General features: G+C 41.6%; 1 protein-coding gene across 1 annotated transcript; it reads right to left on the bottom strand.

Annotated features, from left to right (window-relative positions):
• Positions 1 to 176: 176 nt before the first annotated feature.
• Positions 177 to 16,570, bottom strand: togaram1 (TOG array regulator of axonemal microtubules 1). Its single transcript, XM_075488086.1, has 23 exons — positions 16,094 to 16,570; positions 14,124 to 15,317; positions 12,476 to 12,536; positions 9,455 to 9,583; positions 7,915 to 8,178; positions 7,548 to 7,807; positions 7,228 to 7,451; positions 7,000 to 7,100; positions 6,738 to 6,902; positions 6,573 to 6,641; positions 6,250 to 6,404; positions 5,958 to 6,129; positions 5,581 to 5,817; positions 5,056 to 5,179; positions 4,754 to 4,859; positions 3,180 to 3,415; positions 2,905 to 3,063; positions 2,630 to 2,756; positions 2,425 to 2,540; positions 2,097 to 2,280; positions 1,737 to 1,956; positions 1,558 to 1,644; positions 177 to 1,452 (listed from the first exon to the last, which is right to left on the bottom strand). Exons 2-23 carry the CDS (start codon positions 15,156 to 15,158, stop codon positions 1,199 to 1,201), a joined length of 4,485 nt encoding a protein of 1,494 aa, XP_075344201.1. The 5' UTR covers positions 15,159 to 15,317; positions 16,094 to 16,570; the 3' UTR covers positions 177 to 1,198.
• Between the last annotated feature and the right edge of the window lie 859 nt (positions 16,571 to 17,429).

Raw genomic sequence — 17,429 nt, 5'->3', positions numbered from 1 at the left:
GCTTCAGCCAGCTTCTTTCTTCTTTCTTTCCCCCTCTAAAGTGAAGCTTGACTGTTCATCACATGTAAGTATCTGCTAAATTCATAAATGACATAAGAAAATTTAACAAATGTGATTACTAGCTAATATCCCTCTACCCGATTTCGAATTCTTGAATGAAGCACGCTAAAGTTGGATTTAAAGAAATAAAACTGTTTATTCATATATCTCTTTCCTCTTGTTCACAAACAAGTTCAATATAATTTAACAACAGTTGAGTTAAAAGGCTACTTTGAAGACTGGCACTATACGGAGACAGAAACAGACCAGGGCCTTCACTGTTTCTCAGGCAACAACCGGAGTAAAACTCCTTTTTCTTTCATTCTGCTCGCATCAAAGAGCAGTTCTCTGAAACCAACTTGATCTAGGCATCCTCGTACACACACACGCACACACACACACACGCACACACACACACACACACACACACACACACACACACACACACACACACACACACACACACACACACACACACATCTCTTAAGCTAAAATACAAACAGCTTTGATTCTGCCAGGGGATTTTGGTCATGCAAAAAATAAAAATAGGACAGACGGTACCAACTCAGCACATCATTAATATGACTTTTAAACCATTAAACAATAGATAAATTATAACTGTACCATCATACAGCATACATACAGATTAAGCTAATACTGTGCAAATACACATTGGAGCTGTACAAAAGGGTTTTGTACTACCCTTGTTAATCTCAGGTCACAAATCTTCAAACTACGTAAGACGTTTCAAAAATATCACATCACATCTGGTGAAACAGCAAAAAATATACACTTTTCGGGTCCCTGTCTTCTTCCCTTTCTTTTTGTGCATTTCAGTTTTACATTCTGCAATAGTGTCTCTGATTTTTCAACAGTACATTATGGAGAGAAAAAAAACAAAAGTCATGAGCTACTTTTCAAAGTGCAAAGAGAGCAGGTTGAGAATGTGTAAGACCTGATGTCGGTATGTTACAATGCTTCCGTAGCAGAGGAAATCTCACTGAGATAAAAATAAGAGCTCCTAATTTTCAAGGACTTTTTTTTGTTATCGATATAAAAGTGCAGGCACTATAAGAAATGTAGAACATCTCTGTCTTCAAGTAAGGTCAGTGTTAACGTTCTCTTCCAACATTTGCTCATGTTTGGAGTCTGCTTTACCTTAAGAAAAGGTCCTCAGGACCTCATTTAAACTTTTATGGACACTGGCAGGCTGGGAGGCAGCGCACTCACTCAGGCTTGGCCCCATCTGGGCATAAAGGGCTTGGCACAAGTTGGCCGTAGCACCCCTCACGCTGCCGCCCCTGCCGTGAATGGTGCCGCTGTGGGTAGAGGTGCCCAGGAGGTGCCACAGCAAGGGCAACACTTTCTGCTCCACCATCTGGGGCTTACGAGGGTAGAGCTCCGTTACAAGGCCTGGACACAGATATTGAGAAACAACAAAATTGCATTGAGAGGAAATCAGAAGTCAGAGCCATAACCAACTGATTGAAGGGTTCAGAGCTGCTACATCAGGCATACCTGCAACCTTTTCGATAAGGTCCACCTTTGCTTTGCCACTCAAAAACTGAGCCTTGGTGCAGAAAGGCTGAAGGAGAAGCATGTTGTCTGTGAAGACAAAAAAAAAGGGAAATCAGACAAACACAAATCATTCTCCTAATCAGATGAACTCTTGAATTTAAAATGATCAAAATGATTACCGAGATTCAAGATGAGTGCATTAATAGCTTCAACAGCAGCAGAGTAGATCGCATTGTTTTTGGAGTTGAGGTGATTGTCAACAATTGCCGGGACCAGGATGTTAACCACTTGGGACAAGTTGTCCTTCATCAAGTGCATTATTTTCTGTAGAGACTCCAGGGCGTAAAGGTTGACTTTACTGTTGGACTCCTGCAGTCTGGCTTTAAAGGCATCAAACACCTGACAACACACAGGAAAGCAGAGAGAGAAGAGCAAACACTCCGGTGATCTTTTCACTTTGAAACGAATTTCTACAAACAGAAAAATGAGAATGGAACTATTGATGGGATTTAAATAAAAAAAGAAAAACTGACACTGACCGGGAATATGCTATTGATGACCATGTTGGGGTTGTGTTGACAGTCAGCCACTAGCTGGTCGATGCCCTTGATCCTCTCTCTGAAGTCTTTTGAACCCAGCAGACCTGAGATCTGCGTGATGTATTCAGTTTTGTCTGCAATACTCTGCGTCTGTGATCTACAGCTGTAGTGGCTGTTAGCCTCCCTGCAGATGATTCAAATGCATCAAACAGTTTAGTGCAAAATCCTTACTCTTTAATATGTACATTACAGTGTGTGAAAGCTAAAGCAGCAAATGGTGAATACAGTTTGAAGCGTCTTTGCTGTGCTGTTTGATATCTACACCAACCTGTTGGTCTGGTTGAGAGGCTCTCTGTTGAGAGATGAAGCTCTGACTGTGCTGCTGCCTGGGACGGAGCGTCTGCCCCTGGCTGACTGAGTGTCTTGGGGCATCTCACCAAGACCCTAAAACCACAGCAACCTCCAGGTTAGATGACAATATTCATGTGACCTTGGACACAACCAGTGTGCCAGTAAAAACACGGAAACTGTACCTTTGTCTTGAGAGTGAAGACAGTGTCTCTGACAGCCGGCAGGTCTTTAGTAGGGATATATTTCTCCAGGATCTTGTCAAAGTCAGGGTGGGATGACAGAGACAGCAGCATTCGACGCCCAAAGTACCTGTGGGGTGAAACAACGTCATAGGACTTCAAACACTTAAACACTTCGCCAAAGTACTCGTGTATTAAAAGACTATGCATACAAGCACGGATGAGACGGGAAGTGTTATAACTGAACACATAGAGCAACACGAGATGTGTGTAAATACCTGGCTTCCTGTGAGGAGTCTTGTGAGAGTTTGGTGACAGCCGGTAAAATTCTGTCAGTGAGATCTTTACCACCTGACAGGAGGCGCGCGGCACCAACCTTCTCAACAAGATTAGCCAGATGTTGAGCAGCGCATTTCCTCACCACTGGACTAAGATGACTATGAGCGGAGGAGAAAACAATCAAACATTAAGCATGTTTAATAGCTGCTTGCTGTGAATAGTTCAGAGTTCAATAGTCCAGAGAAACAACAGTTTGTTCTGTATGTTTACCAACCTAAGTCCTCCAGTGAGGAGAGCACTGATGCTTCGAGTTGGGGTGCAGTTCTGCACCATGCAGTCCAGTGCTGCATCCACATCCTGCCGAATGAAGGCGTTGCTCTCCCCAGCCTTCTGCAGTAAAGCTTTTACTGTCCCCTCCAGCTCCTGGTCCATTGCCCTCTGCAGGTGTGTGTACAGGTCACACAGTGTACATACTGCAACCCTCGACACACCTGACCGCAAGTTCTTTACCTAAATAAAACATTAACTTCATTCAGTTATGGAGAAACAAAATCATTCAAGCACAAAGCAACAGGAGATAGATAGAGATATTAAAAATATCTTAATGACAAAAAACACAAACAGCTTTAGAAGCACTGGAAGTTTTCATGGGCCTATGATTTCATGTCCATTTTATTCTGTCAGACAGGTCCCCACAAATGTTTACAGTGATAAAAATGTTGCGCTGTCAAGGGTCAGACAGCAAAGGTGAGTCTTTTCTCAAAGAGCACAATGACAAAAAAAAATTTATCAAGGATTTATGATTACTTAGACATTTCCAAAAACACCAGATTACTTTTCAGTGTAACACTAAAACCGTGACTGGGGGGAATTTTTAGTGGATTCATAATGCTGTGACAGAGAGTTCAGCATATATATCACAGCTGATCTGATTTTCACGACGAATCAATCTGTATCTTCGCAGTAAGTTGCTGATAGTCACTTACTTTTTTCTGTCTAACAGACCAATATTTCAAATGTAAAATGCATGATCAGAAATCAAAGACCGATACTCGAGCATACACTGTAAACAAGAGCTATATCTTGTTGTATATTCTTTTCTCTGAGCTAATTTCTCACATCGATGACTTCATTCCAGCTCAAAAAGTCCATACATTTGCTGACATTGCAATAATCAGTTAATTTATCCCCCTCAATAATTAACAATAAAAACCTAAACTCTAATCTCACCAATGTTTTTTTTTATATAACTTTCATGTTCTTTTAGTGTCTTAAGAGGCTCAGAAATATGAGGTTTATGTGTTAAAAATCAGAAAAGCCATAAGCAGTTAAGTAGGTGCCTCGTGTACAGAGGATGTAGTTCTTCAACACAGCCGGCTCAGGTTCGAGTCCCTTTCCTGCATGTTTTTCCCCCATTCTCTCTGCCCCTTTTCCACCTACTGTTAAATAAAGGACTAGCACTCCAAAAACCAAAACATTTATTAAAGAAGGGCAAGAGATGAGTAATAAGACACTTGGATGCATTTTACCAACTTTGCGAGCAAGAAGGACGAGTTATTTTACATCAGAGCCAGGCCCATGGGAGGGCAACTAACACTGCAATAGTCAGCTGTGCCACTGGTAGCTGTTGGGTTTGAGTCCAGAATTTCTCGATTGTACATACATCCAGATCCCAGCTTTACAATAACAAGTCGCCCGTGTCTTTTGTACTGTACATTAAAATCTTTTCGAATACATTTGTTTGCCTAAATTTCTGCACAAGAGAAGACCTCTGCTGAGAATTTGTAGAATTACGACAAGCAAATGAATTCGCAAAATGAAAAAAGCAATGGGGCAGCGTAACATTACCTCTTGAATGAGAGACAGACAAACATCATGAAGTCTGCCATGAAGTCTGTCTGAGTGGTAGTGGGCCAGAGAGCGCAGGAACATCAGACCCTCAATTTTCTTCTCCCTTGGGAAAAAAAACCCGAATAATAGCCATTATTTTTTGTTGGCTGCTGTTTAATATGACAAATGCTGAAACTGGCAGACACAAGCAAGTAAAACATTGTCCGCTTCTCTACTCCTGTCTAATTTCATGAAACTATTAGGAAACCTTAGATGTGAGCAATAGAATGATAAATATTGATGGGCTGAGGGTTTCTCACCAGTCTTCGGAGTTAAGAAGGTTGAAACTCTGTGTTAGCGCCAGGTCAGGCTTTGATAACGGGCACAGCTCTTGGGACTCTGTGCGATTTTTCTTCTGGCTCACAGTACCATGGGACAGCTCATCTAAACGGACCGTCAGACACCACACAACACAGACACACAGATTTGGTCTCGTGTTACATCTCTATCAGTCTGAAAACAAGCTGTGAGAGTGGGCGGTGGTGCATTAACAGTAGGCTGTCAAAACAAAGCATTGTGGCACATCACCAGAAACAAACATCTTATTCAGCTATGCTCTGATGGCACTGGCAGCCTAATTGATGTTCCAACATTTTCTACACACAAAAGCCTGGTAAAGTGCTGCTTTGTCTATTTATAACATAGCTGGACTGCCATCAGTGCGATGACAGGCAGAGATAACACAGCAACACGATGAAGCTTGATCTTTTTTCTAAGTTCAGTAAGTCTCATGCAGGATACAGTGACATATACTGTATAATGTTTCAGCTTTTACATCCACTGACCTGAACTGTGGGAAATCGAGGGCCGGGTTCTGCTGAGGCTAGGTGCCCTTCGAAGACGAGAAACATGTTTTGGATTAGGGGGTATCGTTGGGGGGCTTGGGTGGTGGGGTGGAGTGAAGCACTTTATGGGACTTTGGAGTCCTGGTGGACTGGCAGGACTAGTGGGACTAATGGGGGACTCATCAGACAGAGGGTCTGTTTTGGTGGAAGTCAGCGTGCTGCCATTCAGCTGCAGATCTACAACAAAGATCAACCTGTCAAGTCTGACTGCAAACATTATCAACAAACACCGATCATTTCTCAAAACAATTAGAATCCCAGTAGTCATAACGAGCTAAGAAGACAATCTGATTTAAGTTTTTAAAAGTTTCTCTTGCCTTTGATGAGCAATTCTTTGTTTTCCTCTGTAGGTGAATCAGACAGCATTTGTCTGACACGGTGGCGTATCTTATCTCTGGTTTGGTCCTCTTGACTTAACTGATCTCCCAGTTGATCCAGACGCTGTAACCTTGTTTTATTTCGGCCCAACCTCACATTTTTCACCCTCTCCTGCGCATGCGTTGGTGAAAAAAAAAAAAAAAAAAAAAAAGAAAAAAAAAAGTCACACTTTGGTAACTGGAAACTTTCTATGAAATACTATGAACCAACAGTGCACAAAGTGTGACTAACTTTAGTCTCATCAGGATATGGGCTGTCATCGCTGTCTAGGTGACTGCTGTAAATGCCTGTTGAGGGATCACTAGGAGGCTTGGCCAGCATATTCCCCTGCTCAAGTGTCAAGGCAACTCCTGGACGGTTGGAGGGCACTGCAGTGCCAAACATGCCTAAAAAGCATAGAGAAGATATTAGATAGAACTAATCAAAACATTGAGATAACTTGAATGTGTGACTGAAAAGGGAAACAATAAAGCCTATTTAAGGAGACCGTATCATGCCCCCCCCCCCCAAAATAATCATACAGATTTTATGTGCATGTAAAAGGAGAGACTGACCTCTTCCTATCACCGCCTCGGGCATGTCTGTGCCTGGGGAATTCCTACTGCTGCTGTGACTCTGGGAACCTAAAAACCAAAGGATAAAAAATGGTGACTCAATTTTATCACGGATAAGTACTCAGGATGTTATCACATCGTATATCCAGGAGAAAACTGGCTAACCTTTCGCAAGCTTCACAGCTCTGATTGATTCGTGGAAAGCAGGTTTGACCAGTGGAGGGGACGGACCTGTTTTTTCTTCCTCAGCTTTGATTGTTCCATTGGAATAAATGACTCTTTGCCCAACAACACCCACCTCAGATGACAGGACATTTATCTGGGATGTTACTTAAAAAAAAAAAAAAAAAAAAAAAAAAACCACAAAACAAAGTCAGATGCAACACGAGGTAGCATGATATACAAAGCAATCTAATTCCTCTATTACCTTGAAGGCTGCTGAAGTCTATGGACGCAGAAGTCCTTAGTTTTGCAGAAGGTACTCTTGCAATGCGAGGTTTCATAACAGAAGAGGCAGAGTTTCTGGGACTGTTGACAGAAAGATGATGTCTGATGTCTCAACACACAGTAAACTGTATTGAAAAGGCACATAACCCAGGCAAACTAATCAGTCATAACATAAAAAATAAACTGAAACAAAAAGTCCATTCCTGACCTGGTTGTGATGTCATTAAAGCTGGAGTTGGCGGCTGAGCTCAGACTAGAAAGCCTACTATCACTGGCTGAGCTGGTAAGCACGGGAGAGGTGTATAACGGTGAGTCCAAACCCAGGTCCACCCTCACAGCTGAGTCGGGGCTGTCTGGATCTGGACTGCTATGGCTCACTTTGGCCCTCTTCTTGGCAGCGCTGTTACGCAATGAGCGCAGGGAATTCAGCATCTGTGAGCAACATGCAAAGTAGCGCACACACGTGAGGGAGGAAAAACAACCACTTAATTTTAATATCCTGAACAAGATAAGGACAGATTTTCTGACCTCTTGCATGTCCAGAGGATCATCCGCCTGTAGATCCTGCCAGGCACTGATGCTATCAGGGTCTTGCTGGTTCTGAGGACTGCCTGAGGTATTAGATCCATGACCATTATGAGAATGGGCCTGTTCTGCTGGAGGGACTACTGGTGAGATAGAGAAGGTTGCTCTGGTGTTACTCAGAGCCCGCCGGAACGATGATGTTGAAAAGGAACTCACGAGGGAAGCACGCAGAGGCCTGGGAGAGTGCCTGCTAGAGAATCCTCCTAGGACATGAAAGAGAAGCACACAGCCAATTAAAACCAAGGCCAAAACCCTTTTATACTCCACAGACAAACCAGCCACATATGGACTTGTCTTTTTGTTACATTACCCTTTGCTGTGCCTGCCGTCTCTCTCCAAGGGCTGGTTTCTCGTTGGTGAGGGCTGTTCTCTCTCTTGTTGGGCCAGGTGTTGGACATAGAGACGGAGGAGTCCACGTTACGGCGGGACAATGTCGGAGTAAGCATGCCCACAGGGTGTGTAGCTAGTGGGTAGGACGGCAGAAGGAAGGAGCCGGGTGTGGTAGAGCTTGAGGGAAGGGAAAAAGTTCGCTCAACGCTGGGGTTCCTCGAGAGTATACGTCCTTTGGGTGCCACTGTGAAACATTGCATTGACATATCAATCCCATGGATAGCTTGAAGTGAATTCATAAGATGTTAACATTAATGGCTATGGTAATGGATGGCTAAATACTTGATACAACTTTAAGTGTGACTAAACTAGAAGTCATCTGATTCATCAAACTGGATGAATACTACCACACATTAAGTAGCCCACCACTTCCTATTCAATCTATAAATGTTATAGCACCAGACTAGCATGCTTTGCAAAAAGGGACCAATGACCTAGGTGAATATAATATCTATAATTAGATGCAGAAATGAGGCAATGTCTGCATCAGTCCTGCCATGGCTGTCATATTATCCTCATTGTGTGTTTACATTCTGCTTTAACTTCTCTTTAGCCGCTTTCAAGAAGAACACTGGAGATATTTCAGAGAAATGGTGGACAATTTGATCTGGTCTTTGTTCACAGTTGCTGTTCAGGCAAGCAGATCACAACAGGAGGCTTTCTGCTGGAGACGTGCTCTCCTGGCTGTAATGCGAGGACGGGGGGTGTGGGGGAAACAGGTGTCTAAAACGTGCAAGAGGCAGCTGGTGATGCAGAAATGATGTTTGTTTTACAACACATCGAGAATAGCAGATTAAGCTCCTTAGTGTGCTGATGTGTGTACTGCTTGTGTCTGTACATGTCCTTAGCACAGAATGAGCAGAAAGCAGATAACCAGCATACACACACACACACACACACACACACACACACACACACGCTCAGCAGTAGCAGGTGCTCTGGAATACTTTCTGACACTTTCATACATATTGATGTTCCGGGGATTTTACTAGAACTGGGTGGAAAAAGTCCAGAGCAAATGTTGTAGACATTTTCTTTCTCACATGCCAACAATCTGGAATATTTCTAGGATATTTCAGGACTCCAGTGCATGTGCGACAGCTGCTTTTGATTCAAGCCTTGGAACCACTCACTGTTCAAATGCTGCTCATTTGCACACCAAGGTCTCACGACTTCTGATCCACAAATGACCAGAAAACAAAGTAACCCGTCCTCTTTATTCAGTTGCTTTCCACAGTTATTTTCTTCATATTAAATCTTTATTGCTCAAAAATGAGACCACTGACATAATAATCAGCTTTTCAATTTTTTCTTTCAATTTTTCAAATGATTATTATCACCTGGGCCATTATGTATTTACAATCAGTCAAACCCCAAGGTAAATCTTTTGTTTTTCTTTATTTTTTCAGTTGGACAAATGAAGTTTGAATGATCAATCCTTATAAGACGAGGCTTCTTACCAACATCGGGGTCAGAGAAGTTAGTGGTTTTAAAGATATCAGTGTCTAAGTTGAGGCTTCCACTTCTTCTGAGATGTGCAGGAGACTCCCTCCGCCTGGAGCTCTGGGGCTTCTGCGGCTCTGCAGAACCTAGACAGAAACAATATTTTTCACGTTTTACTAAAAACCAAACCCAGATGCAATGTAGGACTGCACACTGAATTGTTCTAATCTCTAACATTGTGATGAGCTCATGTGTAACAGTCACAGCGTAGGACAATATCAAGTAAGGAACTTTAATGTCAAAACAAGGAGTTTTGCCAGTGAGAGAAACGCAAGCCGTGCATTCCAACACTCAGCATGGTTACATGGACAGTTGAGTCGAGCTTTGGTTACGGCAAACCTGTGCCATCTAACAGGATCATCGTCCTTGTCCCAGTATACATGCACGGGAGTGGAATCAAATTATTAAGCATGTCCAATGTTGCAATGCTGTATGGACTAACGTTTAAGACATTCCGCTGCTTCCTTCTCTGTGGGAGGTCATTGTACATGTCAGTAAGTACAGCTAAATTCACTGCAGACGTGGTCTTTCAGTTACTCTTTTGGCGATGTTGTCAGATGACGCTGTGGTCACACGTTACATGTCTATGAATATGATTACAAAATTAAGTTGCAAAAAGGTTTAACTTTGGGGCATATACAGAGCAATTAAGGCCTTGTGAAGCATTTAAATGTTGGAGTGATTCGATCCCCAACAACATGTCAGTGTTGTTAGCCCAGTTTGGAAATTTTAAATTGTTCACATGCATTTCAAAAGTCCAGTTTTTGTCGGACAAACCAGACTAGTGTCTAGTGTCATGTATATACATGTGCTTAGTGATATGTTCAAGGAACAGGACAAAAAAGTTTGTCAGTTGGTCAGGACTCTTGAGACAGAGGTGAAGCCCTGTTGCGCACCTTAATCTTTAAAAACACCTCTCCAATGCTGAACAAAAATGCAGTTTTTGAAGAGGAAATAACCTCAACCTGATCTCCCCTCAGTCAGGGAGCTTCTCCTCCAGAGTTTAGTGTATAGAAACTAACTGAATAGTATTCAAATTAATTTTATGATTACATTTATTTTCTCTGCAGGAGCTTTCACCTTCAAAATTAGTTATTTACAAATAAAGTTGTTTCAGTAATATCATAAAATTTTTTTTTTTTTAAAGAAAATAAAGCAGTCAGATTTTTCAAATACCATTCAGTCCTGATCTGGCAAATAACTCAAGACAGCAACAATCACCTTGTAAAATCTTAGAGGGGTTGAATATGTCACTTTTTTATCCAATTCCTCCATTTGTGAATCTATTTTGATGTTACAATCAGGCATTTGAAATTGTCCAAATGGTATTTGTGTTCTCTTTCTAGCGTCTTTAATGTCAACACACAGACATTTAATCTGAACTATCCTTAAAAACAGAGCTCCGCTTAAAGGATAAGACCGGTTTTTTGACATTGGGCCCTTGATTTCACATTATAACTTGATGTTCTACTCACCCCTGCTTGTTGTTGGTCATTTGGAGCTGTTCCGAAGATATTCGCGAGGCGTCTGGCTGCTCTCTTGAGATATTCGGCCATGAAACGGTTTCCTATGGGCAAGCTTATACAGGCACAAACTACGCTGTTTATAATTTATTAATTACTGTACACTAGCACTGATAACGTGGAGGTGCATCGCTTACTTAAAAAAATCCGGGTTACTAATTTTGAATTTTAGCCGAATGAATAAATAGGCAGCAGGTCTGTGGGCTGTCTGTGGTAGTAGCACGACGAGGACGTCAGTAACACCCACTTTACGACAAAAAAAAAAAATCAAAATTACAGTAACCCGGTTTTTTTTAAGTAAGCGACGCACCTCCACGTTATCAGTGCTAGTGTACAGTAATTAATAAATTATAAACAGCATAGTTTGTGCCTGTATAAGCTTGCCCATAAGAAACCGTTTCATGGCTGAATATCTCAACAGAGCAGCCAGACGCCTCTCGAATATCTTCGGAACAGCTCCAAATGACCAACAACAAGCAGGGGTGAGTAGAACATCATGTTATAATGTGAAATCAAGGGCCCAATGTCAAAAAACCGGTCTTATCCTTTAAAATTCCAGATATTTTCAATTGTTCTCATAACTCGATAAATACTGCTGACAAACTTTGCAATTGAAAACTCGCCATGTCCTGTTTGGTTCAATAGTGCAGTTACACATGGGTGGAAAAAGCACACCATTGACTTTAATAGAGCATGGAAAATAACACTGCACTTAAATGTTCTCCGAACGTCAGCTGGTACTGTTAATTCGAGGATTACCACCACCAGCGTGTCCAGATAACCTAAAATGTAGCCATTTCATTTGTATCATTGAGTTTTTTTTAATTACCGCTCGTGTTCAACCTGAAGCGCGGTCAGATTAGAACGGCTGCCAGCAGATCATCTTTAAATTAACAGCGCTGACAACCCGCTATAAATCCACAATCCTTAATTAGTTCGAGCAGCAGTAACACCAAACACTTTCTAAGCTTCTCCTTTTTCCAACATACTTTCTCCTCTTAGAGTTAAACAGTCAGTCTCTATGTTTTAGAGTGCATAGCTATGTACCTGGTGTACCAGGGGAACAACTGTTTCACATAGATAGTGCAGTGTATTTGACAATGAGCAATAGCAGCAATATCAGGCAAGATTTTAGAAGTCTGGGGGAAATTTCTGTGATTATTGAATGTGCCTTTAATTTGCTAGAGGCCAGGCATTTAGGAAACTTAACAGTTAGTGAGTAGTATGGTGTTATGGTCTCCTATGGCACGATGTGAGACTGACCAAGCAGCTTGTATCCATGCCCGTCTCAGAGCTTTTAGTGACACGTGGAGTGGTGACTTCTTTTGACTTGGCATGCTAATCCAACCTAAAGCTGCTCTAAATTGAGTCGGGCTGAAGTTGAACATGACGATCAGTCAACTGTGCTTGTCACCTGGCAGGAAGTGCAATGTTGAGAGAAGTCTTGGCACTTACTGAAACTGGGTATGTAGGTTTCTGACTTCCTGGGCAGAGCAATCAAATCCTCACTTCTCACCTGTGAATGGGAAAAAGAAAAGACAAAAAAAAGCAGCAACAAAAACAGGACAAGTTCAAGTAACCAGGTTAAAACAATCCTTAAACATAATAAGCTCCTCAGTGTAATTCCACCCACTACCCTGAACAAAGGGATGTAGCTGATATGTAGTTCAGACAAGAGACTGTGGGTGTCTCCTCTTGTCATGGCAAAACCTTTGTCATATACAAAAGAAGAAGCAAAGACACAATTATAAGAGCATTTTTAATAAGTGCATGCCACAGCCTTTGCCATGAGACAATGTGGCTGAGGTTAGTCTTCCTGCCTACAATCTGATCAACACTCATCGCTGAGCACTTGGCGTGAGTGCAATCAACAGCAGAGCATTAAACCAGCCATGTTTTACAAGCATAACCCTGTGATATTGCCAATTATGTGCAACGGTCCCTTCGGAAAGTGAGCTGTGTGTTAATGCGGTTGCTGGGAAACAAACACTGCAGCAAACAGAAGGTTATTCAAATGGAGCCTCTGAGTTGCAAAACATTCCTAAAACAAAATATGGTAAATTAATATCTCATAAAAGCCACACATAACAACAACATGGATATTGTTAGAATGAAGCTGATAGCAGCAGCTTTATTGTGTTTGATAGCTGATAAAATGTCCTCCAACCAAATAGCATGGTAGATTTTCTGCAATTCTTTAAAAAAAAGCTTATTCATAAAACAAATCTCTGCTGATCTTTGCAGCAACAGCTGCTGAGCACGAAAATAAGTCATCTGTTCTATTTCCACCGGGAACACCGTCAGTGACTCTGTAGTGATCTTTATTTATCTCACTTTTTGTACAAAAACACATATTCAACGACAAAGGTCCAACAGTTACCCAGATTTAAGTTATTTTCCAAAAGATGCATGTGCGTACTGGATGCACTGATGTGACTGACACCGCAAACAAAAGATGTAAAAGATAAGATACGACTCGTCATCTCTGCTGCTGTCTATCCGTGCTGCAACGTGAGAAGTAAGAGAGTCTCTGAGGAAAGTGCAATTGCTAAGACTCCCTCGGCTTTTTGGATTTTTGCCTTGGGGTGCGACTCACCCTCTTCAAGCACTGAAAATATACACTTCTGACCACAGAAACATTTTTAATCCCCAGATTTATTACACTGAATTAACTTTTATCAGGGTTACCTTTATCTTTTAACTGCAAACTACGCAAGGCTGAAAAGACAGAAAAAAGCAAGGGCACAAACATAACTACTCTTACCATGTGCACTAATGTGCACTTTGGGTTGATTGGGGTAAGAAAAATTTAAACAAAACATAACTGTCTAGCCTCTAAATATCAAACACAGTCTGGTGCTCCTAAAACCTCTGCAAGTGTGGTTTAGAAGCTCATGAGACAAAAAAGCAAGCCCACCCTTTTCAATGAATAGCTGCCTCACTTAGGCGACTCTGACAACTAAAAGCTCAAACATTCCCATCAGTTGGTTGGATTAACCAATAATGATAATAACAATGATAAAGGAAGCAAATAAAATGATCAAAACATAAGAGAAACATAGAGATAATTAGGACGTAAATGGACAGTGATGACGGGCCTCACCTGTTCAGAACCCTTTCCGTTCAGCGTACTATATTGCTGTTGCTCATTCTCGGTGGACGAGAAACTCGACATCTCCCAGGGTAGTTTGTTCTTCCCTTTGCCCGCGCTTACGATCCTCCTTTGAAGTGGAAGGTCCTCAGTGAGGGAGCCTAAGCTGCCGTAGCCACACGATCGGTCCCAGTCTGGCTCAGTTCTGTAGCTCTTGGCACTGCTTATCCGCCCTCCGTTCATCACCCAGTCCAGATCAGCCCCAGAACCACACTGCCCCGAGGACCACTGTCCAGGTTTGGGCACTACTAAACCATACTCCACAACCCCCTCTGAGGACACTTTCGGGAGGATGCGCCTGGCTCTTCTTGCCTGTATAGCTGCCATCAGACCATCTGCATCCTCATTGAGCTCCACCATGTCCACAGCTTTCATTAGAGGCTGTTTTTTCCCTGTGTCAAGGCAATAGTCAAAAACTACAAACAACTCAAGGGCTGCATGGCGGACCTTCCTTTTGCTGTCTGCCAAGTATGGTGCAACCTCAAAACAAAGCTTGGGGATGTTGAAATCTTTCCTAGGATGAGTGAGCATAGCTGCCATAATGATGTTAAGGACATCTTCGCGAACTCTAGAATTCTTGTGTTTCAAGTTGCCGATTACTAGATCTAATACTTGTTGCGGCGCAACAGTTTTCATCAGCTGCTGAAACACATTAAGGTATTCATTCTTGGTGACAGTGCGAGTGTCCCCTAAAGCCTTCAGGGCTACTAAAACTATATGTTTGAAATATCTATCAACACCAGTTTCCAGCTTCTGAATTAGTACGTTTAAAACTTGTAATGTGCCATACAGCACCTTAAAATTACTGTCATCTAGAAGCCGAGGAAGAAAATTGATGAACTCCTCAATACTACCGGATGGAATTGACTTAATGTCCACTTCTGTGAGGATCTGTTTGAGCTCCTCCACGCCATTAGTGCGATTCTGGTAATTCCTCGGGTCCAGAAGCTGTTCGTGTAACTCCTGGGAGATCAATCCAGGTATCATTATCGGTGCTCTTTGGGAGGTGGTCAAATATGAGAATCTGAGAACGCAAACACAGTCCCGTGAGGACAGTAATGTTCCTCCCCTTTATGTTGTGCTTTCATTATGCGGAGCTGATGATGGAAAACTTCAGTCCTGGACGTCAAGCTGTGATTGTAGAACCTGGAAAATGAACAGTCAACATGGGATGCAGTCAACAGAAAGCACTGAAGCGAATAAACAAATTTGAGCAAATGCACCAAAATGGTTTTTGAAATGTATTACTTTTGTTCGTTTGTTTTTTTTAATTGATGTTTTATTAGAAATATTGCATTTCTTTGTGTTACTATTGTGATTATGGTTCCGGGAATTGTGTTGTTTTATTCTTTTTTATCTTTTTGATGTCTTTTTTTAAAATTTTGTTTTGTCCATTGTCCGAAAATGTACTGATTTCAGTAAAGTCATATTTTGTCAAATGTTTTTTTTTTTTGTAGCACTGGAGAACCGTAATAAATGTCTGGTAATATATTCATATAACTGACAAGACTGGCAGAGTTATGCATGTTAAGTGAGAGCGCATATTACTGCTACCTCACACCACATCAGATAACAGTAAGGGCTTATGAACACAACCACTTGTGGCTATCAGGGACGATGGTAACGAGCGGTGTTTGGGTTAACCTTTACTGGTATACGTTACACTATTCCCTGACAGTCTAACATTTGGTAGACCAGAAAGTGTCACCACTCAAGCGTTTTGTTAGTTATATGAGAAGTAATACAGTCAATGGACTTAGAGCCCATCTTTGACTACCCGTTACAGCCGTTAATCAGCGTCATTTGTTAGCGTAGCTACATAGCAAACTACCAAACGGTGCTAAGCTAGCCCGCTACTCCGCTCAATTTTACCGTGTTAGGTGCTGACTGTCTGGGCTAGCAAAGTTAGAAAGAGAACATACCTTGCATTCTCTCTGGTCCTCTTCGACAACCGTGGCCGAAACTATCTACTGTTGCGTCGTCCAAATATCCATGTCATGCTGCAGTAGCCACACTTCTGCCAATAAGTGCAGATATTTCTTCTTTCATCTGGCGTCTGAAGTGTTCAGTGTTTGGGAGCTACAGAGATATTCACACCGAGAGAAGCTCACACACATACACACACCGAGGCAGCAAAATGGCGAATACATGTCGCAAACTGAGTGCTTCCATGGTGACGCGAGTTCCAGGTTCCTCCAGGCGGCATCATCATCATCCTCATCATCATCATCATCATCATCATAATAGAGCTGCTGCGCATTGTGAATGGAGTCAAGAAATTGACCAAAACATGACAGATTTTTTTTTTTTTTTCAAATTTCACAATATTTCGCATATAGATTCTAATTCTAATTCTATTTACAAATCACCACACAAACTCATACCCTTATTGGAAGAACACAATGGCGGACTTTTCGAGTGATGATTTTTCAAATTGCTTTCAGGGTTGTGCCAACAGTAGGCAACACATTTTCTCAATTTAATTATACCAAATTACTTTAAGTAACAATTAAAGAAAATGCAATTATTGTTATACACTTTTCATGTGCTCTATGTTCATAGCGCTTTCATATGATAAGATCTATTTATGAAGAGGGTTCTTGATATCAGATTGTCATTACACGACCATGGTTGACAAAATAATTCTTGATGACAATATCATATAGATGTATAGAGAGAATTTGGAAAAACAAAAATGCCAATGGAGAATGTAGGTTATTGTGTGTGTTGTCTTGGCAAAAACCCTACTGTAAACTACATGGAGGTAACAACACAAAAGGGTTAAACAAAAAAGATAAACAAAAGATCCATGAAGTCTAACATTTGTCACCAGTAAGAATGCCAACTGGGACAAAATCAACTATTTTCAGACAGGAATAAGATAGAATAGTACTTGAATAATCTCCAAATGGATATAACTATTGTTGCAGTTTAACAAATGATTGATCATTTAGATAAATCAGCAAATGAATATATAAGAAACACAAGTAAGATAAAGCGTAATTTCGTAAAAGTATTGCAGTTGGCAGGAATGATCTCCTGTACCAGTCCTTATTGCAGAGGGTCAGAAAAAGCCTTTTTAGCTGAAAACACAAATGTTGATTGAGGTTGTGCAGTGTTGCCCATAATATCTAGCAGCTTGTGCGTTACTCTTCTTTCTAAAACCAGCCCCAGTGGTCCCAGAGCAGTCCCCAGCACAGAGTCGGCCCTCTTTATCAGTCTAATCAGATTATTTTGGTCAGTCGCTCAGATGATGCT

This window comes from Odontesthes bonariensis, chromosome 17, assembly GCF_027942865.1.
Source record: "Odontesthes bonariensis isolate fOdoBon6 chromosome 17, fOdoBon6.hap1, whole genome shotgun sequence".
Taxonomy (NCBI): domain Eukaryota; kingdom Metazoa; phylum Chordata; class Actinopteri; order Atheriniformes; family Atherinopsidae; genus Odontesthes; species Odontesthes bonariensis.
The sequence above is the reverse complement of the archived record's forward strand: the minus strand, read 5'-3'. Positions and strand labels throughout refer to the sequence as shown.